The sequence below is a fragment of the Vigna radiata genome, chromosome 10 (genome assembly GCF_000741045.1).
Source record: "Vigna radiata var. radiata cultivar VC1973A chromosome 10, Vradiata_ver6, whole genome shotgun sequence".
In the NCBI taxonomy this organism is placed as follows: domain Eukaryota; kingdom Viridiplantae; phylum Streptophyta; class Magnoliopsida; order Fabales; family Fabaceae; genus Vigna; species Vigna radiata.
The window spans coordinates 16,792,882-16,818,129 of record NC_028360.1 but is presented as its reverse complement, the minus strand read 5'-3'; the positions used below and the strand labels follow the sequence as shown (position 1 = coordinate 16,818,129).

The 25,248-nt window shown below is 32.2% G+C and overlaps 5 protein-coding genes across 7 annotated transcripts; 2 read left to right on the top strand and 3 right to left on the bottom strand.

The window, feature by feature from the left end:
* Window positions 1-3,550: 3,550 nt before the first annotated feature.
* LOC106774928 lies at window positions 3,551-4,637 on the top strand. The gene has a single exon (XM_014661954.2). It carries the CDS (start codon window positions 3,742-3,744, stop codon window positions 4,471-4,473), a length of 732 nt encoding a protein of 243 aa, XP_014517440.1. The 5' UTR covers window positions 3,551-3,741; the 3' UTR covers window positions 4,474-4,637.
* Window positions 4,638-8,529: 3,892 nt separating this feature from the next.
* Window positions 8,530-12,801, top strand: LOC106775147 (protease Do-like 5, chloroplastic). The gene is made up of 8 exons (XM_014662214.2): window positions 8,530-8,854; window positions 8,952-9,101; window positions 9,449-9,511; window positions 9,663-9,752; window positions 10,600-10,722; window positions 11,051-11,138; window positions 11,832-11,906; window positions 12,551-12,801. Exons 1-8 carry the CDS (start codon window positions 8,627-8,629, stop codon window positions 12,655-12,657), a joined length of 924 nt encoding a protein of 307 aa, XP_014517700.1. The 5' UTR covers window positions 8,530-8,626; the 3' UTR covers window positions 12,658-12,801.
* Window positions 12,802-13,940: 1,139 nt separating this feature from the next.
* LOC106775338 lies at window positions 13,941-14,779 on the bottom strand. The gene is made up of 2 exons (XM_022786660.1): window positions 14,318-14,779; window positions 13,941-14,077 (listed from the first exon to the last, which is right to left on the bottom strand). Exon 1 carries the CDS (start codon window positions 14,683-14,685, stop codon window positions 14,341-14,343), a length of 345 nt encoding a protein of 114 aa, XP_022642381.1. The 5' UTR covers window positions 14,686-14,779; the 3' UTR covers window positions 13,941-14,077; window positions 14,318-14,340.
* Window positions 14,780-15,921: 1,142 nt separating this feature from the next.
* On the bottom strand, window positions 15,922-19,994 carry LOC106774570. Its single transcript, XM_014661602.2, has 8 exons — window positions 19,773-19,994; window positions 19,639-19,679; window positions 19,460-19,523; window positions 18,560-18,748; window positions 17,828-17,899; window positions 16,394-16,572; window positions 16,187-16,305; window positions 15,922-16,033 (listed from the first exon to the last, which is right to left on the bottom strand). The coding sequence occupies exons 1-7, from the start codon at window positions 19,920-19,922 to the stop codon at window positions 16,188-16,190; spliced, it is 813 nt and encodes a 270-aa protein (XP_014517088.1). The 5' UTR covers window positions 19,923-19,994; the 3' UTR covers window positions 15,922-16,033; window position 16,187.
* A 1,311-nt stretch (window positions 19,995-21,305) lies between these two features.
* Window positions 21,306-24,994, bottom strand: LOC106775514 (phosphatidylinositol N-acetylglucosaminyltransferase subunit P-like). Of its 3 annotated transcripts, none has more exons than XM_014662651.2 (6): window positions 24,310-24,994; window positions 24,090-24,152; window positions 22,712-22,907; window positions 22,470-22,542; window positions 21,907-22,025; window positions 21,306-21,712 (listed from the first exon to the last, which is right to left on the bottom strand). In XM_014662651.2, exons 3-6 carry the CDS (start codon window positions 22,896-22,898, stop codon window positions 21,591-21,593), a joined length of 501 nt encoding a protein of 166 aa, XP_014518137.1. In that variant the 5' UTR covers window positions 22,899-22,907; window positions 24,090-24,152; window positions 24,310-24,994; the 3' UTR covers window positions 21,306-21,590. The 3 variants fall into 3 exon arrangements, with proteins under 3 accessions (XP_014518137.1, XP_014518136.1, XP_022642996.1); XM_014662650.2 differs by having other exon boundaries at window positions 24,559-24,994; XM_022787275.1 differs by lacking the exon at window positions 24,310-24,994 and having other exon boundaries at window positions 24,090-24,299.
* Window positions 24,995-25,248: the final 254 nt, after the last annotated feature.

The following is a 25,248-nucleotide window of genomic DNA, read 5'->3' as shown; positions in this document are numbered from 1 at the left end:
CCCAACCCCAACCCCAACCCCTTTCCTCTCCTCTCCTCTCAGTGCAAATATACATTTCAAATCCTCTAACCAACACAGATCTACTCTAAGAAGTATATATTTCAAACAAAAATTGTAACTAACCTGATATGGGTGCTAGAAGAACTCCTCACTGCCACCAGCCAACGAAGTCTTCTTCTTCTCTGCTCAAGTTCTTCTTGCAAGGTAAAAATAAGGGGTGCAGAGATGCGGTCTTGTAAAATGGAAGAGTAATGGGTATTGGAATTCACAATTACAGCTTTTTCAGTATTTTTATAGAATCAAAATATTCTGACATCAATAAAGCAGGGATAAAATGGTAACTTAGGGAGAAAAGGGTGAGGTGCAGGGAGAAGTACTCTTACTTTAAAGAGACTCGCATTTCCAGTCTCTAAAATGGAAATTTGACCATTAAACTGTGGCGACTAAACAACTGAACTTCATTGTCTAGTCACACTAGCCCCCTTTAAGAATATACATAAATAAATTTTAATTCAAAGTCATTCCAAATATATCATTAAATTTATATCATTGAAGTAATAATAATAATAATATAAAAATTAAATTTATAATATTCGTATTTGTAATATAGTTTAATCTTAAATTTGAAAATTCATTAAGTTTTATAATATAACATTTTATGCAATAGTATCGCTAAAGTAAAGATAAAAACAAAAACCCATCCCTTCCCTCAATTCTCACACTTAATCTCAACCTACAAATTATAAGGGATATTGATTTTATTAAGGACAATATATATTAACATAGATTTATTTTTACAGGAAAACAGTATATATGTAATTTATAATAAAACATAAATAATGAATTAATATAAAACAACACACACTATAAAAAAATTTATGTCAAAATATACTTTTTCTTCATTAATTATGTCTTTTTCTAATTATAATCAAGTAAGTAGAATTGCAATTATATTGAGTCTTGTGCCCTATAATTATGGACTCATAATTGTCTTACATTATTGGAAAACAAATATCATGATCATTAATTCCATTTGTTGAATTCTAGTGATTTGTTAGAAAGCCTTGATGATGTGACTATTAAGTTAAAAAATAATACAATATTTCCACGTATATTCATAGCTTTGAAAAAAAAAATTAAGGAACATGTTTGTAAGTAAATGAATTTAGTATTTTCAGTATCAAAGCACAAACCCATTATATTCATATTTTTCAAAAACAAAATATATTGTATTTGTTGAGTTAGAATCTTTATTGCAATGTTTTATGGTAATAACTCAACTCAAGGGAGTCATATTAAGGTTAGAGCAATATAATTTATAAGGAAAGAAAAAAAAATACTCAATAATTACTGTCAAAAATAATTTTGGTCAAAAAAATAAATAATTTAGTGATATTTCATTATCTCTTTAAGACCGTAAAATAACATTAACGAATTTATTACAATAACAGTTATATTTTTATTCTGGAAACAATTATCAGGGTGACGATGGAACCGTGGAAAGAATGATTAGGAGATGATGAGTTAACAATAGTATTGAAAGAAGTATGAAAAATATATTTTAAGATATTAGGATTATAATCTTTCATAAATTTAATAATGACTTGTAATATTATTTTGTTCCTAATAATATATTTTAATTCAATGGTAATTTTTGAATGTTTTCACCTGTGTGATATGAGTAGTACAGTATCTATGAATAAAAAGTGAAAGGATCAAAATAGAGAGATTAATTATAAAATATTAGCTTGTAAAGCGAGAAAAAAATAAACTAATTTTAAATGGTTTGTAGTGATGTTTTAAACACAATAATTTATTTGTGAATGAAATCTAATCAATCCCATGATAGAGGCAACCCAAAATCATGTTGATCTCTCTTTCATGATACACACAATAGACAAAACATCATAAAAACATACGAAACCACATCTTTATCTGGCTGTTCTTGGTCTGTTCCTCCAGTTATAACAAATTTCAATTAAATGTAGTTTTATAATTAATGCACAATCTTTTTTTATGATTCGATCACGAAAGGAAGAGATAATTAGCCAATTATAAATCGACAAAGCTTTTATGAATTCTAACCCACCAGTTCTTGCTCCAGAACATAGAAGTAAATAAATTAACAACTACAACCAAAGGCCCAAGAAATCAGAAGTATTGAAGAGATTTTAAGACCTATAAATTGAAGGGAAGCTTTTATTATTCAATTGTTTTAGCAATAAAGTTTCAAGATATGCGTGCCACACAATCTAATGTCACCATCTTGATGTTGGGTGCAACTATATTTAAACTGGTGAAGAAAAGCAAAACACAAGGAGATTTTGCCACATGTTGGTGATTTTAAGGTTTCATGCATGTTCTAAGCTTTGAACCTTATAAAAACGAGAAGAGTTGTTGGAAAGGGCCCACAAAAACCATTATATTGCCCAAGACGAAGGAGAGTTACTCAGACTTTGGTAAATGATTGCTTGGATTTTGGTTTTTGTATATTTGTCATAATTCAAGAATCCTGCGGATAAAGATACACCTAGCTAGCCACCTAAGCAGCATCTGTAACTAGTCATCTTGTTCATCATTCACAGGAATCTCAAAATGTCGTTTCATCGCACAGGTGTCTGTCTGAGTTATATCATATTCACACACGTTCCAACATTTTGCTCAATCATTTGTTACTTTCACTTTCACGGCTAGCTGCTACAACAACATGGAGGAATATCTATTTCGGGATTATTTTTCTTAGCAGAAACTTTCGTTATATTGCACACGCTCATCATTCTAGAGAATTCCTCAAGTTATGTACTTCTATATATAGTCCATGCTCCTTGTAGAGGCTTCTGTTATTTTAATGTTTCGGAAAACAATAAATAAAACGTGTCCAATGGTAATGAAACAACCAACGTAATATCAACTTATTAGCTTATAAAATAACTTTTCGGCTTGCCTTGTATAAAGTTTGGTTTGATATGGTCCGTGTTGGAGGAATTATTACATTAATTATTTATCTGAGAACATGATAATTGCTGAATCAACATTTGATTTCGGGGAAATTTGGTATGCCTTTGAACAATCAATGCTTACTTATCATGCATGACGTTATGATATTTTGACTTCCTCTTGTGGCCAAATTCCTTTTCATTTTCATTCCCAATAGTTTTTAGTTTGCATAGCTATCATGTAAAATAATTGAGAGAAAACTAAGGCAAACAACCTAAAACCAGAGACCAAAAGGCAGATCTCAGCCATTTTTGATTGTTATTAAACTCACGCAGATATTGGTAACTATTCTATATTGTACCTGTAATTTCTGTTACACGTGAGTACATTATTAAGTTTTATATTTATATACAGTAACACATTCTTCTCCGTGAATTTAGTGCGTACGCATTATTAAGACAATTCATGTAGCATGTTATTAACAAATACAGATGGAGCCAAAATTCAACTCAAACACATCAGAGGGTTTAAATTATTCACCAAATTAGCTGGCACATTTTTGCTCAACAGTCTATTGGATCATCATTCAAACCATCCAAATGGAAACAAAACTTGTCAATAGAAGGGTATATTTGTATTTGTAAGGGATTAATCATTTGATACTTAATCATCATAATCATACATTATATATATATATAAGTTCTACAGAACTCATTTGAACTCCCACCAAACCTCAATTTATACACACTCTAAAGTAAGCCTCAGCAAGCTTCACACACTCCTGTCACTTCCCTAAACTCCTGCATGGCGAAAGCACTATATCTAGAGGAAGATTTCAAACCAAAAGTTCATACCCATGGAACAAAAAGTCTATCTTTCTTTGCCTCTATGTTCTCCCTTTTCATCTACATATGTGTCTTTTATACCTTCAACCTATCTCCCTATTCTCTCCTCAACAACAACATCTTCTGGTTTTTCATGTCCAACACCCTCATTCTCATCATTGCTGCTGACTACGGAGCATTCTCTTCATCCAAAAAAAAACAAGATCTCTATGAAGAGTATGTGCAACACAGTCAAGCACGAAACTATGCCTCCACATGCGTACCCAAACATGATGAACAAGCTCTTAAACAATGCATTAACCCCAAACAAGAAACTGTCTCTGATCAAAATATCCCAGAACGTGTACTTGAAATTGTGGCGATAAATCAGCCTAAAAAATCTGTTGAGTTCTCCCGTGAGAAAAGGTCTGCACTTCATTATTTGCATGAGGGTAATGAAAAGACTGAGGAGAAAGCGATTCCTGCAAGAATTTACCGGCGAAGCAAATCTGATAGATCCAACAGAGTCAAGCACGTAGTGAATGAGGAGAGAGTGAAGATGGTTCAAAGATCAGAGACTGTGAAGGCAAAAGCAAACGTTGAAGAAGAAAATGAGTTTTCTAAGATGTCAAATGAGGATCTGAATAGGAGGATAGAGGAGTTTATTCATAAATTTAAATCTCAGACAACTAGCAAAGTCTATCAAATTTAGAAGATCTGCGTTATAGAAATTCAGAATCTGTAGACTATGTTCCAAAAAATTTTGCGTTGTACCTTCTGTAGCTGTGTTAAATGATGTCTTATGGCATATACCTGTTTCAAATGTTGAATATCGTTTTCTGTTTGTGAAACAATCTTAAATATTTGTGTTGTCTACTTAGTTTTGGAGTTTCTTCTCATCGTCAACATATCCTTTTTCGTATAAGTAAATTGTTAGTATAAACATGGAGACTAATTAAACTGATAACCTTCCACTAATTGACATAAATGAAATGGTGAACACAAAATGAGAGATAGATATTTGTTGTTGAAGTGGTGCAAAATCTATTAACATTTTGAGAAGTTATGATGATTGAGGTATTGTGGGTCTTAATCTATATATGAGCATGCATTTTTACTGTGCATTCGTGTAAAGGTGAAAATGACGGTTGAACAAACTTAAGATTTGTATGCACTGTGTACACGTTGAAATCTATTGCTATTTTATTGTTATAGAATCTTATTTTTGGTGACATTTTATTTGATTATGCAACTAATACTACAAGACTTAGTCTTTTGTGCCAAATAAAGCTAAATAATTTTAGTGCTACAGTCCCAATTAAGAAAGCCTTAATAGCTTCCTGCTATCTGTGTTAAGTCGTCTATTCATGTTTTAATATTTTTTAGATATTTAAGGTTTACTTAACTTCTCATAATCCATGTATTTTTAAGCCTCTTGATTCTGATGGATTGTTATTTTCGGGTATAACTTATTAACTATATGTGTTTTGATTTAAGAGGTTGATGTTTAATTTTTTTTTTTCGAAATGGTCTCCAAAACTCTCAGGTCACTGTTCTTTTTTTCATGTTAGATGTGGTTCGGATAGATAGGATGATATATGCATAAAATACTTTGATGTTAAAATTAGTGGACGTCTCATAGTATTAGTAATAAATGTGTAATTAATGTAACTAATTACTTAAATACTACAAACATGTATTTATAGATTTTAATATAAATTTTTAATTAATAATTATCTAATTACGGTTAAATGATAATAATCTAGTTTAGTATTAATATAATTATTTTTAATATTAATTTTACCTTTTAGACCAATCGTTTGACTTCTTGACCAACATCATAAAAAATGTAGACTAGTCGACTATCTGATTTTTACACATTATACAATATTCATATGGTTTAAAGATATAATTTAAACACATTTATTTTAATCTTTCATTTTAGACGGTTAAATCTAATAATACAATGTCTAAGAACTTGAGGTGGAAAAAATAAAACCTAATATTGTTTGATGCTATGTGTTGGCTAATCGCAATTTTGCAATAATGAACTATGAAATATTGATATATAAATTTTAATTAATAATGAATACAAACCAATTATACTCTTGTAAAAAATACATATAATTGATTCTTACAAAACACAAATATTTAATTTAATCTCAAGTGACATAAAAACTTAAGTTTTTATGGAAAATAATGGGAAGCATATTTAGGAAAAGAAACCGACACAGACAAAAGAAAAAACATATCCCTAAAAGTCGTTTTCTATAGATACATTAATATTGTGTTTTGTGGAATTTACTTTAATAAATTAAATTTTTTATGTGTTTCTAAAAACTAAATGTACTTTTCAATGGCTATTCGCAGGATCAATTAGTTTTCATGTTTTATAAATGCACTTATAAATATGATAATACGTGACTAAATAATTGGGTCAACAAATCAATCAGTGCCATTGAATTTTAAAATTTTGCTGACATGCTCATGTAGGATCCACTATCTTGTTGTTGGCATGTTTAGGTGGTGTTATGATGAGTTTATTAATTTAACTACTCCTTTAATTTCTATATTTATCTAAATTATGCGATTTAATTCTTATATTTATAAACTCTACATTTTAATTACTACTTCTTTTTCTTTTATTTACTTTTAATAAATCTAAAATTAATCAAACATCTAATATAAATAAAAAATCATAAAACACAAATTCAATAAATCAAACATCTAATGTAAATGTTATTACCTCTAATACTTATACTTATAGGTTAAATATAAATTTAGTCTATTATATACATGTTATATGTGTGAGTATAAATTTACTTTTGATTTGTATACGTCAAACATAAAAAAAAAAAAAACATTTTTTTAGTTTGATGATAATAAATCAAACAAATATTAATTATCTAATTACAAAAATTTCATGGCATATTTCTTAGTATACTATTTGCATTTTATAAATTCAGTGAGAAGGTTTTTATGTTACTGGTAGTATTCGGTCTTATTATATATGTGTGTGTATGTATATATAAAATGTGTGTCTATTGAAATTGGAATTAAGATTTCACTTAACATGTTCAACCAAAAACAAACTCAATTTGTAGAGATTTTTTATTTCAGTGGAATCAATATTATATTAAACAGCTTCTTCAACCTACTAAAGCAATAACTTTTTACAAAACAGCTAGATCCAAACTGGAATATTTTTATAGAGGAAGTTTGATTTTCGAAACAAATGTAATTGTAAATTTATACATTGTATAAATCAGATTTAAAAAACAAATAGTAAGGAAATGAAATGATACAAAAATTAAAATGATTTGCTTACAAAAGGAAGTATTAAGTTGAATTATATTGTATTTAAGACAACTTGACCCGAGTACAGAAAAACACTAGAATAAGTGCAAAGAGATTGCATGAACCATTTGTTGGGAAAATTTTCCTATATACACTCACAACGTGACCCACACAAATAATATTACTCTTCAATTCATTATGAATTTGACCCACACAAATAATATTACTCTTCAATCCATGGTGGGTTATTTTCATTAAACTTTGGTAACCTTTAAATAGGTGCAAATAAGGCATTGGACTAAATACAAATAATAAAAACTGACAATAAAATATCAACTTACCTAACAATAAAATCTCCTTATTCTATCATAAAATAATATTCTTCTTAATAAAGACAAAATCATAACTACCCATCCTATTTTATTTCAATCAAAATCAAACCAAATATTACTAGACTTAAAACTAACAAAATAAATAATAAATCTCTAAATTTAAGTTTATTCCAACATTATTAAGTATCAGCACAAAAATTAACTCAAAAACGTAAATGATGAAAAAAAAAAGTGTAAAAATTGAAGATAATTTATCGAAGAAAATATCAAACATTTAAATAGTTTATATTTGAAATACTGAGAGGAGTATGAGTAGGAGTACTTTTGTATTTTTGACTGTTTTATATTCTTATTTTTTTATGTTTTATATCTGTTGAAAGTTTCACACCAATTAAAAATAGAGTCAATTTATAATATATTAATAGATACAAATTTTATTTTACAAACTGATTTTCTAGAACTGAGTTAAACTTAAAATTTATTTTTTAACCATACATTTTATAATCTTTTATTTTTGACATTTTATACTAGTATGAGTACTTTTATATTTTTATCATCCTCAAAAATTTACATTAGATATTTATCTTAATGTAACCTCTACATTATGTACCATGAAAGTTCATTCCATTGTTTAGTACAACTTCGTCTAGTCTCTTCTTTTAACTATTCTTCAATTTTATTGAAATACACATTTTATGTTATCTTACCTATGTGTTTTTATCTTTATAATAATATATTTTAACTTTGTATATCTTTAAAAGAATAAAAATTATCATTTAAAAATTGACCAATTTTTATTTACCGTACATCTTTTATTGTTCGACTTTTTCCCCTCTCCACCACAATGGATTAACAATAATATTAATATAAATATAAAATTAAATTAAAAAAGATGACTGTTTTATACCATACTATAGAATATTATTAGTAATATCTATACACACCTACTTTGATTTTAATAACTGGATTGTGAGAATCTAAGTATGTAAATGGTTGGATAATTACTAGGCAAAATATTTATCTTAAATTTGCATCGTTATCATATTAATAAAAACATAAATTCTGAATCAATATTACATTGGATATTCCTAAAACAATAGTAAATTTGATATTAATATCTGTGATAAAATGTAGTTTATATTATATAATATTTGTACATACCATTGCGAAATGAAATAGTAAAGTAAGTGGAATAAAAAAAACAGTGGTAAGGAATGGTCTTATCGTGTCTGAGACATGGCACTGTTTTCTCTGCAAAACAACCTCTTTCCATTGCCAATGCTAAACAGTACTGTCTCAGCCAAGAGCCTTCCTTCTGTCACTACGCGTCGAGCCACCATCTTTGGTTCCACCCTCCTTCTTCTCAATTTCTCCAATCTCAATTCAACACCACTTGCACTTCCACAGCTTCTGCTAGATGACGAGCTTCAGCAACAAGAAGACCACGTTGTGCAACTCTTTCAGGTAATCTCAACTTTGCTTCACACTGTTGAATTTGTTCAGTATAATTTTTTCTTCTTTTGCTATTTTTTATTAAATACGGGAATTGGGATTGTCACAGGATACTTCACTGTCGGTTGTTTTCATTAAAGACATTGAATTGGCTAAAGTTCCCAAGTCTTTTTCCAAGGGAGTCGTGCTGGATGAAGACGAAGATGCAAAAGTTGAAGGCAGTGGTTCAGGCTTCATTTGGGATACATTTGGTCACATAGTAAGATAACCCAAATCAGAAATAGGGAAATTGTTTGACTCATTTGGATTTTATTCTGTTTATCTGAATTTGCTGTTTCACTGGTGGAGCAGTTTTTATTTGAAGTTTATGATGATAGTTACCGAAAGGACAAATTTTTACTTGCAAAATGGTGTTTTCAATTCAATGAAGATTGAAATGTGGAAAACTGTTCCATTGACTTTGAAATTTCTTTGATCATTATCAACTTAATTGTACAGTGAATAACACATGTATGCATATTTTGACAAGATATCTTAATGGCTAATAAGGAATTGTAGTGGTTACCGGTTGTTCAAACTAGTGATGTGTTTTTTTCTGGTGGACAGGTTACCAATTACCATGTTGTTTCTAAACTGGCTACTGATACAAGTGGTTTACAACGTTGTAAGGTTTTCCCTTGATGCTGTTAATTCCATTAAACTTTTATATTTTATTTTGTCAGAGAAGAATGATTATATTTTCCCACATTTTCCATCGATTTGTTTTACTGGCATTTCTCTGGGTAGCAATAGTATTACACATTCGTACTGCTGTTTACAGGTGTTCCTAGTTGATGCCAAAGGGAATAGCTTTTACAGGGAAGGCAAGATAATTGGTTTTGATCCAGCGTACGACCTAGCTGTTCTGAAGGTATACATTCCAATCCTCTTTTTTTTTTTTCCCCTTCATTTTATTCCTTTTCAGAACATATGGTTCTTTGCTACTTCTTGGCATCTGCTCAATGCTCTCTCTCAAAACACTTCCACTTTCCGATCCACTATCATCACGTATCCTCGTCTGCTACTTGAACACTGGCATTCTTTAAAACTGTTGTTACCCATAATGGCTTTTACAGTAAAGTTCAACAAGTTGCCTTACTAAACACACAATTTATCTCAGGTAAACGGTCATTTCTTACCATCATAATGGGAAAGCCTAAATCTTCCAGCCCAAATTTTGTTTTGAGCATGTTGATATAGTATAGCCAAATTATTGTTGGCTTCAATTTTCCCTTCTAAGGTTCCAAAAAGTATTAAACAATATTGATGTTCATCAAATTGAAAGTCCAGTTGAGTAGCTAAGTCAGTATTTGTCTGGTAGAAAAGATGTTTCATTTATGGTGCAAAAGCCATACTATTCTGTCCCAGTTAAAAGAAAAAGGGAAAAAAAGAGAAAAAAAGCTCTAAATGCCTTTGACCGTAAGTATTTCTAAAGTGAATAGAAATGAAAAGTTGGTTGTGAGCTCAAAGGATTTGTAAAGACAAAGAATCAGGAGCTTGCAGTAGTGAAAAATCGGTGACATAACATGAAATGAGCCTTGGAAGAAATTGATGTCGCAGCCTGCACTATACATTTTATACATGATAGATAGATTCTCATTCTTCTTCTTTTGTTTGCCTAATAAAACCAATATACTAAGTTACATTTAACTTCTGCATTTTTCTTTGTCTTCTTGTGTGCCACTCTCAGAAATGCATAAAAGTTGTTCTATTTGCAGGTTGATGTTGATGGATACCAAGTAAAGCCAGCTAATCTAGGTCAGTCTAACAATTTACGTGTTGGCCAAAGTTGCTTTGCCATTGGGAATCCTTATGGATATGAGAACACTCTCACAACAGGGGTAATTTTTTAGTAATCTGTTTCTAACATTTCTGTCCATTCAGGCAAAATAGTTGTAGAAGAAGGATAAAAACTTATAGATGAAATTTAGAGCAATTGTTTATGCTGGCCCATGTAAAAATTTTGTCATGCTGAGCTATGGATTCCCATATAGAACAAAATTCGTTAGATATTTCAGAATAATGCCTAATTTGACATGCGACCAACTTGCAACCATGTAACCATTTTGAGCCACGTGAAGGCACTGGGTTTGAGCAGTAATAGTAAGTTCTGATGCTCCATAAAAGTATAAAGTGATCATTCTGTATTGTCTGATGTAAATTATGCAGGTGGTCAGTGGTTTAGGCCGCGAGATACCTTCACCAAATGGAGGGGCCATTAGAGGAGCTATTCAAACTGACGCAGCAATTAATGCAGGTAACCTAACCTTAATTGACGTTCATAGTGTTAGGACCTCAACCTCCTCTAAGTAAAAGTTAAGGACTGTGGGGAACTGTAGTTTGCACTCTAACTCATTGCACATCAATAAAAATGGTCACTTCAATATTTTCCCCTGTACAGCACAACTTGGACATTGATTGAGACTACGTAACAATAACTTTTTAATCTCTCTTCTCATCATGATTTTTAAAATATGTTTTGTCCATGTAATATCAGTTTTAGATGTGATTTGATTAGTTAAGCTAAATTCATTATCAGAGCAGCTGCAAGACTGAAACAAAATTCTGCAAAAGGACATGGGCATCAACAATGCCAGTTATCTCCATATTTAGTACAGATGGCTGCACTATTCTTGGAAAATATAAGGCTCAAGTGAGATCACCCTGGCAGATTCACTTCGTTCTGCCTAAAGGGGGAAGAAAATATATAGTTCTGAAAATAATCTTGGTTAAAAACGTTTTACTTAGAGAAATTACTAGATCTATTTTGGTCCCTGTTTCCATGTCTTAAGACATGAGTTTGCTGTTTACTGAAGTGCCAAGTTTTAGATGGTATTGTTTGTTACAACTCTTAGGATTAACCAAATTATTTTGGAGTTAAGTATTTTGTTAAGTTGCTATTGCACGAGACTATGTAGGTATAATCTTATATGTGCACGAATGTGACCAGGAAATTCAGGTGGACCATTGATTGACTCGTATGGCCATGTTATTGGAGTAAACACAGCTACCTTCACTAAGAAAGGTAATAAGAAACTATTGCTTTTATGAATATACTTCCATAACACTGTAAAGAGGGAACAAGAGACTCATGTTTTAGTCTGAATTAGACAGGAAATTGTCTTAAATAATGTTACTATTACTTCCTTTGCATCATTTTTTGTTGCAAAACTCCAGTACATCATATTTATTTAAAAGATGGTCAGACACAAGAAGCTGCAACACAATTTAAGTCTAGAAAATTGAGATGATCTTTTCTCTATCTAGTATCTTGCTTCCGTAGAAAAGGGTGTTGAGTAAGGTAACGAACTCACATATTCATCATCACCTTTACTTTTTTTCTTTATTTTCTAAAAGAGTAATCAGTTCTTAGGATTTTGTTCCCTTTTATTTCATATGTATATCCGCTCAATTTAGGAAGCTATTTCTTCCACTGAAACTGCTAACAATGTCAATTTGTCGAATGTGTATGTTATGATCAATGCTAGTTCTAGGAATTAACATGAAATAGAGGAGAGAGAACCTTATGAAAGACTCTTAATTTCACCAGCATTATCTAAACTTATTGTTTTGGTGGAAAGCGTTATCAAAGGTAAATTAGAATAATTTCTACAGTTAGATTATTATCATGTTTGAATAATGGTTGTTACTCATTTTGATGCATTTCAGGGACTGGAATGTCATCAGGTGTCAACTTTGCAATTCCCATTGACACAGTCGTCAGAACTGTTCCATACCTTATTGTCTACGGAACACCATACAGTAATAGGTTTTGATTGTTCATGTCATATTCTATAAAATCCGAACTTTGAATATCATTTTTACATTCAAGTTCTACATGAAATACCATGTCTATTATAAACAAGTATCCTCACTTCTAAATCTGTAAATTTTGTCACTAACCTTTCAACATTTTTCTGTGAATCCGGATATCTCGCTCTGAAATAAAGGATTAATCTCTCAAGGTAAAATATAAAACATTTAAAGGATAAAACTCTTTCAATACATGCTTTCTTCATTGTAAATAGATATTAGTTGCTGACCTCCGGTGTACAATGCTTTTTTTTGGACACATTACTAAACAGACAAACAGAAAAGATTGTGCATTTTCTTAGGCTTGTGATACAGAAAGTTTTGTTATAGTAGCTCCAATAAGCAAAGCAAAATAATGCGTCTGGGAGTTTTTCAAACCATATATGTCGGATATGTCCGGTTAATTGCAGTCTGTTGCTTCATTCACAGTGATCTGGGTGGTTTTATGGATTCTTGAACATCGAGTCAAAGATGATTTTCTGCACAATCAACTTCACTTGGTTTATTTACTTCTCTTGTGCCATTGTTACACTTCCGGCATTTTTGTCGAGACCAATTGATCATCACCGTCAAAAAAGCTAACAGTTGATAGTTGTTCCTAGTTCGTGCACAAATTCTTTAACGTGATTGATTATAAGAGACCATCAAAAAAATATTCACTCAGTTCTGTAATCTAGAGAGGTAGCCGTGCTAATGATACCTAGATATGAATATTAATAAAAAATAAATACGGTTCAATATATATAACATATACTATTGTTTGAATAATATATATTTTGGTTTGCTTTTTAAAAGCATAAATACAATGTAGTATTAGTATAAATCATTCATTTATAGTGATGTTGCGCAAAATCTAGCGATTAACCGGTACATGTGAGATAATAATGCTCTTCCAAGTCCTTCTTACCCACAAACTTGATTAAAACCTTGTTATCGTTTAGAATATTTCATTTTCAGAAAAAGCTTATCTCTCACTTTCTTTTAACTGTGCACAGCATTCACACTAGGAGCTCTACAAATATGGGTTTTCCTTCTGTACACCCTTTTCTTTTTGTCATTCGTGTTTCTCTAACTAACCAGTTTGACGATGGATTATGCATTGCACTGAATTTAAGCATTCTACAACAGATAAGTGCACAGCTGAGGAGTTTGTTCTTGTAGTCAAAATTGTAATACTACAGACCCCAAACATTGGCCTGACATCCATAAACCTCTCTTACAACCATCAAGGATACTGATTATGAGAGAATAATCAATGAGCTCCACTAGGAATTGTTTGATTATAAACTCTCTTGATTTCGAACACGCAATCAAAACCAAATAATAACCATCCGCGAACATGAATCCAGCTACAATATCAAGATTTATGAAGTAATTTTGCATCTGCAATGTAACCATGATTGTGTTTGAGATGTATACATCAACTAAGTTTTCCCCAATATCAAGCAATACAAACTACTACCACAACCGCAATTTAACAAAAGAAATTCACATGTTCCTCGCTCAGGTCACATCTGATAGAACATTTAGCATCTCAAATTATACAAAAACATGAACATAGTAGCACGAATATATTCTCTTTCGTTTCAATAACGAAACATGAGTAATTGAAGAGGCACTCACAGCTGATACATAGGAGACCCTAGCTAACTCGGTGGTGGTGGATGAAGCGAGAGGAGAGAGAAGTGTTCGTGGATAGAGGAATCGACGTGACAAGAGGTGCGACAAGAGGAGGGAATGAGAATAAGACCGAGACACCTCTGTTCCATGGGAGAAGGGGAGGATTGGCGCGTGCTGCGATACTCGATGGCGTCTTGGAGAATGATGTTGCCTTGTTTGTCGATGCAATAGAAGGAGCCCAGAAAGAACCTTCCGTCTTTGATCCCCACCAGCATTCGCCGAAACAGTAGCTTCCGTGCCCGACTCACCGCACCGGAGCCACCGGAGTTCTCTGCTTCTGCTTCGACCGGAACAGCTTCTTCTTCTTCCATCTCACCGATGTATGTGTGTGTTTTGCGATTATTGTTTCCCACTGGCTTTTGAGTTCCAAAACCACCGCAATTCACTGCCTTAACCTAACTTGTGACTTTTATAACTTCAAATGAAACTTCTTTCATAAGGACTTGAACCTGTTTCACACTTTATTATAATAAATTAAAATGTTTTTTTTTTTAAATTAGCCACTTTATAAAAAAAAAAAAAAACTAAATAAATTTAGTTTATCTTTGTTAACCCTGTCATTGATAAAAAAGAAAATGAAAAGAAAAATAACAACGAAAAGATGATTTAAAATTGTTATAATCTGTAGAGACCCTTCATTCTTGTAAACATATTAATCTTTAAAATTCAGAGACAATATGATTTGTAAAGACGCTTGATCGCACCCACTTCACATGCCTCAGTGATGCTTGATTATTCTTAGACAATTAGTTTACATAGAGCTAAAAGTGCATTTCATTTCAGCCATTTGTTATCAGTGATTCCTACCAGTAGTTCTCAGGTTCAGTATCTTCTTGAAAACAACAAATTGAATCTGAAGCCAATCTATGAAAATAGATTTATAAAATCCAGTATTTTTTTTCATTGTAATTTGCATAATAATTTTCTTGTTTATTAAAATTTAGATGCTTAATTTTCTTTCCAAATGAATTGAAAATGATAGTCATTTGCGGTTGGAAAATTGTTATTTTTTTTTTCTCTTTTGTGCAACAAAAATACCTTCCTCATTCTTACATTCTGGAGGTTTGATTCTTCAAAGATTAAGATTGTTATGTTATAGCAATTTTTGAAAATAAATAAAAAGTGTAGACATCTCAAATGCGGATACTGCTCAACATAAAGGAGTTTGAATGAAATGTTACGATGAGGAGATACATAGAATGGAATGGAGTTATGCAGGGGATGTTACAATATCTTTCTGTTTCTGGATTAATCTATCAGGTGTCAGACAGTTGAGAATGGTTAAAGTCTGCCCTCTTTCAATTCAAGTCTCTACTCTATAATTGACACAGTCGGGCGTTTAGTCTATTCCCCATTCTTTTCAATAACGGTTGAATTTCATAACAAATCACAGTCGAAGTCATTGCTCAGTCTTTGCTCTCCACGAGGTGTATAATCGGTAAATTCAAGTAACAAACATTTAATAGTGGAACGAATTTGTAAGTTTTTGTGTGCTTTTATTTGAACGAATTTCGATATATGATTAAAAAGAAAATTGGAACAAGAAATATTGAAAAAATGTACTCTATTTATCATCACGCCTTGGGTTACAATTTCCAGTCCCCGCAAATGTCACTAGTTAAAATTGCACGACTCATTCATATCCATCATACTCAGTATCTGCACATGCATAAAATCATTGTAAGCTCTCGCACAAAGAAACAATGAACAAATAAAATAGAACAAACAGGGATGGGGAGTGAAAATAAATGTTTCAATAATAGTTTTACCAAACTGAAACCAGTCATAAAAACAGATTAAACTAGCCCTAACCTCATTTCTCATCCAGAAGAAGTGATGTGCAAGAATGAAGAGAAGATATTTCATCTTCTTTTGCCAACCCAAAGCCTTGCCATCTTACTCTACCGAAATTATCAAGTAGAAAGATATACCTGTGAGGTAGGAATGTTAAAAACAGTTTTATTTATAGCTAATAATTTCACTGGCTAAAAAATGATAGAATATCAAATAGCTTTTAACCCTGTTAGAAGATTCAATATCTGAAGTTCTTTTCTGAAATAATAGTGGTCACCGAATGAGTAGACCATATGCTTCTCAAGTGTATCTTTGCTTTCATGATTATTAGGCTTCTTCATTGTCCAGAGAAGGAAACGTTTTATAGGAGGCCGACACAAAAGCCACGAATCTATAAATGATACCTGACAGGAAACACGATATAACTTCATGGTAGAGATTGCTAGTATGGACTAAAAATATTCAAAATTATAGTATCTACTCATGGGTACACAGACCACCTTACAAGTCAATTTCGTAACTAAATTAGGTTCAAAATTCACTTTCTAATACAGAATTGGAATCAACCCGTACATAAATGCAATTGGCAAAGCATTCACAGTATTTATTATAATTTCAATATAAAAATTGGATAGGTCATACATATATATTAACATTTTGAGTCTTCTAAACAGTATATATTCTTAACAGTTTACATTTTTGTGCTACATAAGTAATAAACACAGCTGGCAAAAACCGCTGACCTTCGGCAACTCAGAATGACTGATAAAGTTCAGATATAGCTTAAATAATTTACACCACAGCATATAAAAACTTAAAAAAAATAAAGATGTTAAACAAAAAAAAAAAAAAATCAGAACAGAAAACAAAGACGAAATGAAAGACCTGTGGAAGATAGAGAACAAAGAGACCTGTGGGAGAATAGAGAGAAAGACCAGAACAGTCCCCAGAACAGAGTTGGAAAGAAAACATTGTGCTGTATTTTGGTCTTTCTTGTGTTCATCCTAATGACGGAAAGAACAAATCTTGCACCCTACGTCTATATTTCAAATGAAGACTGAAAATCCCAAAAAGTTGGTTCAGGAATAAAGAGGGGAATTACCCTCTGCCAGCCACAGCGACCAAGATGGGCCGTGATTCCTGGATGGTCGCTGCAATTAGCAGCCGCAACCCCTGATACATAAAAAACTCTAGTACAGGTATGAAATGATGGCCAGAGGCTACTCCACGCCACTCCAACCTCCACCATTATACTGCCCTAGTGATAAAATTAGCAATAACTTATAGAGTTTTCTTTACCTGGTCTTTTTCTGTGACTTTTCAATGAAAAACCAAGTTCGTAAACGTTAGGATCAACAGAGGAAGTGATTGATTGAGAAACTCTCTTCAAGAAGCTAAGTTAAGGATTTTCATCTTAGACAAATAGTGGCATAAAACGGAAAAACTTCAGAAAATCAAGTAGAATTTTCAAATTCCATGATAACCTTCTAAGCATTTTTATATATACCACCAATACCTTGTGACAAACACATTTAAAAAAGGCGAATGCATAACTTGTCTTGTCATCTTTTTCTTTACCATTTAAGTGCTGTCATATACGACTAAATATATCATGATAAAAAACAAAAGGCATAAACCTGAAAGAAACAGATAAATTACCTGGTATAAATGAACACCTTTTGATTTTCTAAATGCTTCAAGAAAAGGTTCACTCCAAGAGTTGATCATTTCCTGTCAAAGATATACAAAAATGAATTTACTGCAGCAACAGTAGACCAAATTAAGCCAAAAATATGGTTACTGACAAACATACCAAACAATACAACAAGCATGATATCTAGTTCCTTCATCACTTGTACTCAGAATAAAATGTGTAAAATGTACTTCTTAGAGTTGCAAATTCATTGCAGCAGGTCATGTCAAGATTGCAGGAATAAATGAGATTTGTCATAAAAAAGACAAGGATTCTTAAGGCTGAAATGCAAACATAGGCCGGTAAGAGTAAAGAAAGTATCTTTTCTTTACGATATCTTTACTCTATTATTTTCTTCTTGTGTCCAAGGACATTTAAATTCCCTTTTACAGGGACAAGTAATAGAAGACATTGTTCAGCTTTCAATCAAATAGAATAAGACTACAACAAATGCTACCATTAAATGTCAACCATTAGGGCTTTGTTTGAAGAAATGTCAAAACACATTGAATGCCAATGACCAGTAAGAGTTGGATTGGCATTTAACGCACCTAGGGCAGTGGAAAGGGTGTAAACCAGAAGCAGTGTATGACATAAATGGTTGGTGTTGCCTGCACTCGAATAAGCAGGCAACGTAATAGTGTGGACTGTACACAATAGAAATTACATAATCACAAAACATTACCATAATCCATTACCTGGGAGCTTGCTCGAAATGAAAGACAAACCAAAGATGCCTTGGGGACAGAAGATTTATCAGAACCAACTGCAAGATCAGAAACACGGATANGAAGCTTCATTGTTTTACCATCCGAGAAGCTGACTTCAAGATCAGGAAACTTCACAGCTGCCATTGCAGGTATTATCACTTTATTAGCTACACCAATCTGCACAAATCACAGGTAAATCTTTCATATTCTTACTTTCTTAGCTGGTATAGCCTAGACGTGTTTCTAGTTCAAACAGTCAATCACTTCCTTCCTTATTAGACAGATAGTGCGTCTGTGTGTACTGATCCAAACAATATACAGAAAACCGTTTTGAGTTTAATTGGCCTAGCACATAAGTAGAGTTCTAACTTCAAAGCAAGCTAGTCAATCAATTGGAAGATTCCATAAAAAAACGATATTTCTTAAAATTAGATACCAGTTCATTTATCAATTGCAAAATCTATCTAATTTGAACACTTTCAAAAAATTATCTTAAAATAAATAAAGAAAAGAGGGGTTCATTGGACTAAACAAAAAGAAGAAAGAGAGTGAATAAGTATGTGAATACCTTTCAATTAGTCCTCCTGTGTTCTTATCCGAACGGATAAAGAATTGTAGGGGAGAGATGTGGAGTTTGGAAAGTTAGTTTTAGTTTATGTACATGGTGTGTCATCCTACTTGGAACATAGAAACTAGAACTAAACAGGAGAAAACCAACATTGATCAACGAGCTTCAACACATTCCACTAGACCAAATCACATGCTATAGAAACAAAAGAATTTATTCTAAAATAATTGTTTGCCACTAACAGCAAAGTAAAGTAAATGCAATATTGCAAGAATGTCTGAGCAAATTAGCACACTGATATTATAATTGCGATACCTTACCTTACCACCATGCTGTTTGAACTCAGCCATATCGGCAAAGTATCCCCTCTTCATTTCATCTCCACTATAAAAAATAAAAATTAAAAAAAAAAAAAACTATCAGTCAACATCACTTACTCTTTCACTTCCCTTCATTACAAAAACTACAACACTTCACAAAAACCATAAATTGAACTTACAGTCGAGCGCGCTCCTCCTCGATTGCTTTCTTATTTACAAACTGCAAAGAAAAAACGAAACCTGGTTAAAACTAAGAATCTAACTTAATTAAAAAAAAAAAACAAAAAAAAAAAAAAACGAAGGAAAATGAAACCTGGTGAAGATCGAGGAAGCGTTTGGGGGTGAGGCGTGCCAAATGCTGCGAGGGAAGAGGACAATGACAATGAACCTTCTCCGCTACGAAACCCACAACGTAGTCACGGAGACTGGAGCGCCGTCGTATCATTCGCTTCAAACCCACCATCTTCGCCGCTTCCCTTTCTATTTGCCTCTCTCCGTTCCCAAGTTTACCACCACCCTTAGATGCTGAGCAATTTATTCCACATCTTAAATACCAAACCCATATCTATCATTAATTTATTAATTTTCATGATAAATGTTTTCAAATTTTAATTTGTTCGAAATTTTATATGTATAGTTTTTTTTTTTACCCGCCAACCGTAACTTAGATTGTGATGTTTTTAATTAATTGATAAGCAAAATGAAAATACAATAGTGTATTTGAATAAGAAAATCATATACACATCATTCATTGTTAAAATATAATTGGTTTCAATATGAAAATTAAAGTATATCGAAAAAATTGTGTTACCTTAAAAGTTTAGATTAATATATAAACATCTTTATCGATAACGAAAGTTTATATTAATATTTTTAATACGTCATTAATTTATAAAAATACTCAAAACGTATTTTTGGTAAGCATACCTTATCATTTATATAAACTTTGAAATAAATAAAAAAGGGTATACTTTATATGTATTGCAAATGTTGTATTTGTTTTTCTTTAAATAGTTTCCAACATTTCTTTGTAAATAATATTTTTAATTGTGGTATTCACATTTTTTAGTTTTATTTGTTTTGGCTTCGAAACAGTAATATAAGTTAAACTCTGGTAAGCGAGAGTCCTTAACTCTTATCTATCATTGTAAAACAAAGTACTATTAGAAATTCTCTTTTTTAAAATTTAGAAAACAATCCAAAATAAAAAGCACTAAATTTATTTTTGATGTAAATATCTTATGTCTATATTTTTTTTTCTTTATCACAACAATAGAAATCACATTTTGGGCTAAATGGTTAACTTGTAACTTTATGTTATTGTAAAATTTTTTAGGATCCGACACTTTGCGACATTTTAGACAAACCATTTTGGACAAATCTTAGACGTAGCTTAACAAGAGATAAGAAACTCAGACGCCTATTCTTCACAAAACACTACTATAATAAAAAATAAATAAAAAGAAATTTATAGCATAAATAATGCATGATCATTTTAGTCTTGTTTCCACGTCACTTAACTACTTGCTTTAGCTAACAAGAAAGTCATCGTATTTTGAATTATATAGTGAAGAATGTTACTGCAGAAAATTGTATAAATTTGTTTTCATAGTTTAAACTATATAAACCTTTATTCTCAGTTGAAATTTGTCACATTACATGCATAGCGATTATATCCCCGTGTCCCATATTTTGGGCATTGGGCGTGTTCAAGTAGTCGTGTCAATATCATGTTAGGTACCTATCTCCGATACGTTGTGGCCTTATAATTCCACAGTGAGTGGGCCATGTGCACAAATACAACCACGATTTTGAGACAAGAGTCAAATACATAATATTGCCCACATAAACAAAGAGGCCGTTTCCTTATCTAGAACTCTTCACCACCAATTCATCAAGTAGCAAGGTTCAAAACTCCAAAATAAGCAGATAACAGCTTTTAAAAACTAGGCCTAAAAAAATCAGCATTAAAAGGAAATTCTACAGTAAGATGGAACGAAATCATTCTCTCACAACACCAGTTTAATAAATTTCACCTCTGTAGCTATAGCTTCTCCTACAATAACCCAAATTAGCAGCACTTGTTTGACAGCAATTCCCACCATAACAGCATTGGAGATATGTGTGATTGTTAGGTTGCATTATTGAACATAACATCATTGATTCTGTCAAGACCAATATCTGAAATGGGATCGATGGGCTTTTCATCTTCTAGAGAACACTCATTACTCGAAGGATCTCTACTGAATTCATCTAAACAAAGAGATGTTCATATCAGTTATCAGAAAACTTAAAAGCAATGCTTTGGATTTTGGATTCTATCTGATAGCACAGCCTCAAGAAAAGAAAAATCCAAATGAATTGGGAGTCAAACTTGTGTCGTTTACTAACATGTAACAATCCAAATTAAGCACACGTGTCACTGAAGAATTTGGCATCGAACTCACCAAAAACTGTGTTTAAAGAAGAAGGCGAAGGTGTTGAAATGAAGTTAAGACCAATGTAGAATCCAAGCATCAAAACAATGGTCACCATCACATATGTTGGTACTGCTAAAGCCCAATATCTGAAAAGCCAGAAGTTGTTTTACTAACATTTTGCCGCACAAACAATCTGAAAATCCCAATATCCCAAAATATTTTTTTTTCCTACATATGCGAACTAAGTTCCCCACTCCATTATCTCGAAAGGAGAAACTGATGCAAAATTCACATTGGTTACATAAAAAGGTGATTTGAAATTCTTTTTTCATATATATTCACTATTAAAGACTCTAAAGGAAAAAGTTGGGCTTAATAGCTTCCATCCCTTCCTAAAACCCTACTTAACAGCTAAATTGACATTGTTTCATGCACCGTGACCGAGTTTACATTTGCAAACCTTAAAATTAACACTCCAGAACTTCTCACTTCAGGTTTTCTCGTCAAAAAAGTATTGTTTTGAGCACCAAAACAATTACATCTGACACTTTCCATAGGTTCAAATAACAACAGGAGTAAAGATGTCTAACCTGCTAGGATAGTACGAGATGCCAACAGATTGTAGCCATGATTCTGGAACATATGCCCATATGAAGAAAATAACTATTCAATGCAATTAAAGTCAAAATCCCATATGAGCATCACGAAAAACTTGGTGGCAAACTAAAAGTTACAATCATCACATATATTATCGCGCACAGAAAGAACGTATGAGAGAGTACAGACAGAAAAGGGTTAAAATTTTGGAGAGCAGAATAAAAAGGAAGAAGACCTGTAGCAACAACAGTGGTAATAGAACCTACAAAACCATAAACTTCAGAAGGCTTGGGGCCATGGTCGCCAGACAATCCGAAGCCAGAGGTTTTGTCATCAGGGTCAAAAAAGGACACAGTCGCCCTCCGCTGCTTTGACAGACTGAGAGTTCTTCTTGGACTGTTCACAGAGTGGGGACTTTCCATGTTGCATCCCTTCAATTACATTTAAACTCTTAACAAATGCTCAAGAATAATGCAAACTCTGTTTCTTTTAATATCAAATTCAACCATAACGGGGTACCAATAACTACATTCACTAACACACTTTCAATCATACAAATGAGTGCATTCATCATTGTATTGAAAATCTGCCTTGGTACTCTCCCATTTCCTTTCTCTATTCTGCTTCATTGATAGGGCTGGCCCAAGCTATGGGTCATATTAGGGTCAAATTAGAGGACTGTTGGCCTCAGTGTAAGTCCATCAACGTCCTTTTTACGTAAAGCAAATTGCATAATATAGCACCTAATGTAATTATAAAAGGATAATAATACTAGAAAAATATAAAAAGTATTTAAAATAGTATATGATATTATCAACTAACAATAATAACAATATTACAGTACAAACATAAAAATTTATTTATAACATCATATAATATTGAATTATTATGTTATGTATTTTAGTATATTTTTTATTTGAAATATAATCTTATGAAATTAAAATTCGAGTTTACCAAAGTAAAGTCTGAAGTTTGATAATCTTGAGTGAGAGCATTAATGTTCAACTTGTAGCTATCTTTTAAACCAGCAATATTCATTTTCGTGGCTTCGAAACAAACTGTTGTTGGAAGGTCCTAATAAGGTGTACACCCTATTTCTAAACCATAACAAAAAGAAATAATCATTAACAGCATCGACTATGGATGATATTACCAAACAGAAAACCAGCATCAGAAACATAAAATACTTCATTACATACATACGGGGCCAGGACAAGTTAATCAACAACCAGAAATTACCAGGAAAATACTTTGGCCAAAAACCTTAAGCTATATGTAGATAGTCTTGCTAACACTAGAAACCAGGCCCAAAATTCCTCCGATGATGATATAATTATTATCAGTTGAACCACTGATTTATCCTACAGACTAATCAAGAATTTGTTGTCTGAGATAGAGTAAGTCCAAATGAAAGTTCGCAAGCAGGTTATTGTGGTTGTGCTACATAATTTTTTTCTCAAAAACAATCCGCCATGCCGTCTTCTCCCTCATTAAATATAACGTAATATTCTTACAGCTCAAGACCATTGTATTTTATATAATTTTCCTAAAGCTATGATTCCTAAGATCTCTTTTCAAATTCACATAGTATTCTGTTCAAATTTAAAATTTACCTTCAGTTTGAATCCAGCTCTCTCGACAAGTTTAACGACCGTATGGAGATAATGTCCTACAGCCTGTGAAAGGACAAAAAAACTAACATTTAACAACCTAAATGAATAAAAGTTATTAATCATTCCATAANTTTCTAAAGCAACAAGCGTATAAAAGGATTTGTCATTGAACTCGTCACGAGGCACGGACAACGTAGAGTTCCGATCAGGCAAGCCTTACCCCCACAGGATGCGATGCTATTTTCTCAGCTAATAGATTACTCAACAGCAGTAAGTGGCTTAAAGTAAAATTATATACTTTTAACAAAAAAAATATTATTTTATTAAAAATACGCAATTACTGAAAATTTTATTCAAACAAAATAAAATGACAGAGAAGAAGAGTACATGAATTAAAAGGTGAAAAAAAATTGCAGAAAATAAATGAAAAATTCCAAGCCCTGATCCTAAATTTCTTTCCAATACTCACGCCGCGTAAATCATAATTTGAATTTGATGATTCTGAGTAGGACTCGAAGTAACGGGTGGCTTCTTTTTCGCGGCATTCGGTGGCGGTGTTCTTCCAAGAGTTGTGAATTCAGTTCTTCGAAATGCAGGTTCGATAGCGTTTCCCTCACGTCGCAAATGTAAATAAGTAACGAGAGAATTAGGAACTGTGCATTCTTTCTTGCAGTAAGGCTTGCCTCCAACACTTTTATCTTGTCTGCGTTTTATGATTTCGAGGGTTTGGATGGGCTTCACGATTCCGCTGAAGACGACGCCGGTTAGGTCCCAGAACGGACCGGGGGACTTGTCGGAGGGAGGAGGAGGAGTAACCAAAACACAAAGCGTTATTGTGCCGTTTCTGTTTTTTTATTTTTGGTGGATGGATTTACGGATTGGGAATTGCATTTGCAAGATTAAGTCTCTGCATTTTTGTTTTATACTATGGGCTATTTTGTATTGGGCCATATTAAATGGGGCTGTTTTTTATTGGGCCATCTTAAATCCATATCGGCCGCGTTAAACTATTATGGTTTGATTGAGTTGGGTTACCTGGATTCTTTATATAGAGATTTTGCAAATATAATAACAAGTTTTGCCTATGAAACTAATAATGTATTTATGTAACAAAAATAATGAATAAAACAACTTTACTAAAAATAAATTTATATTACAG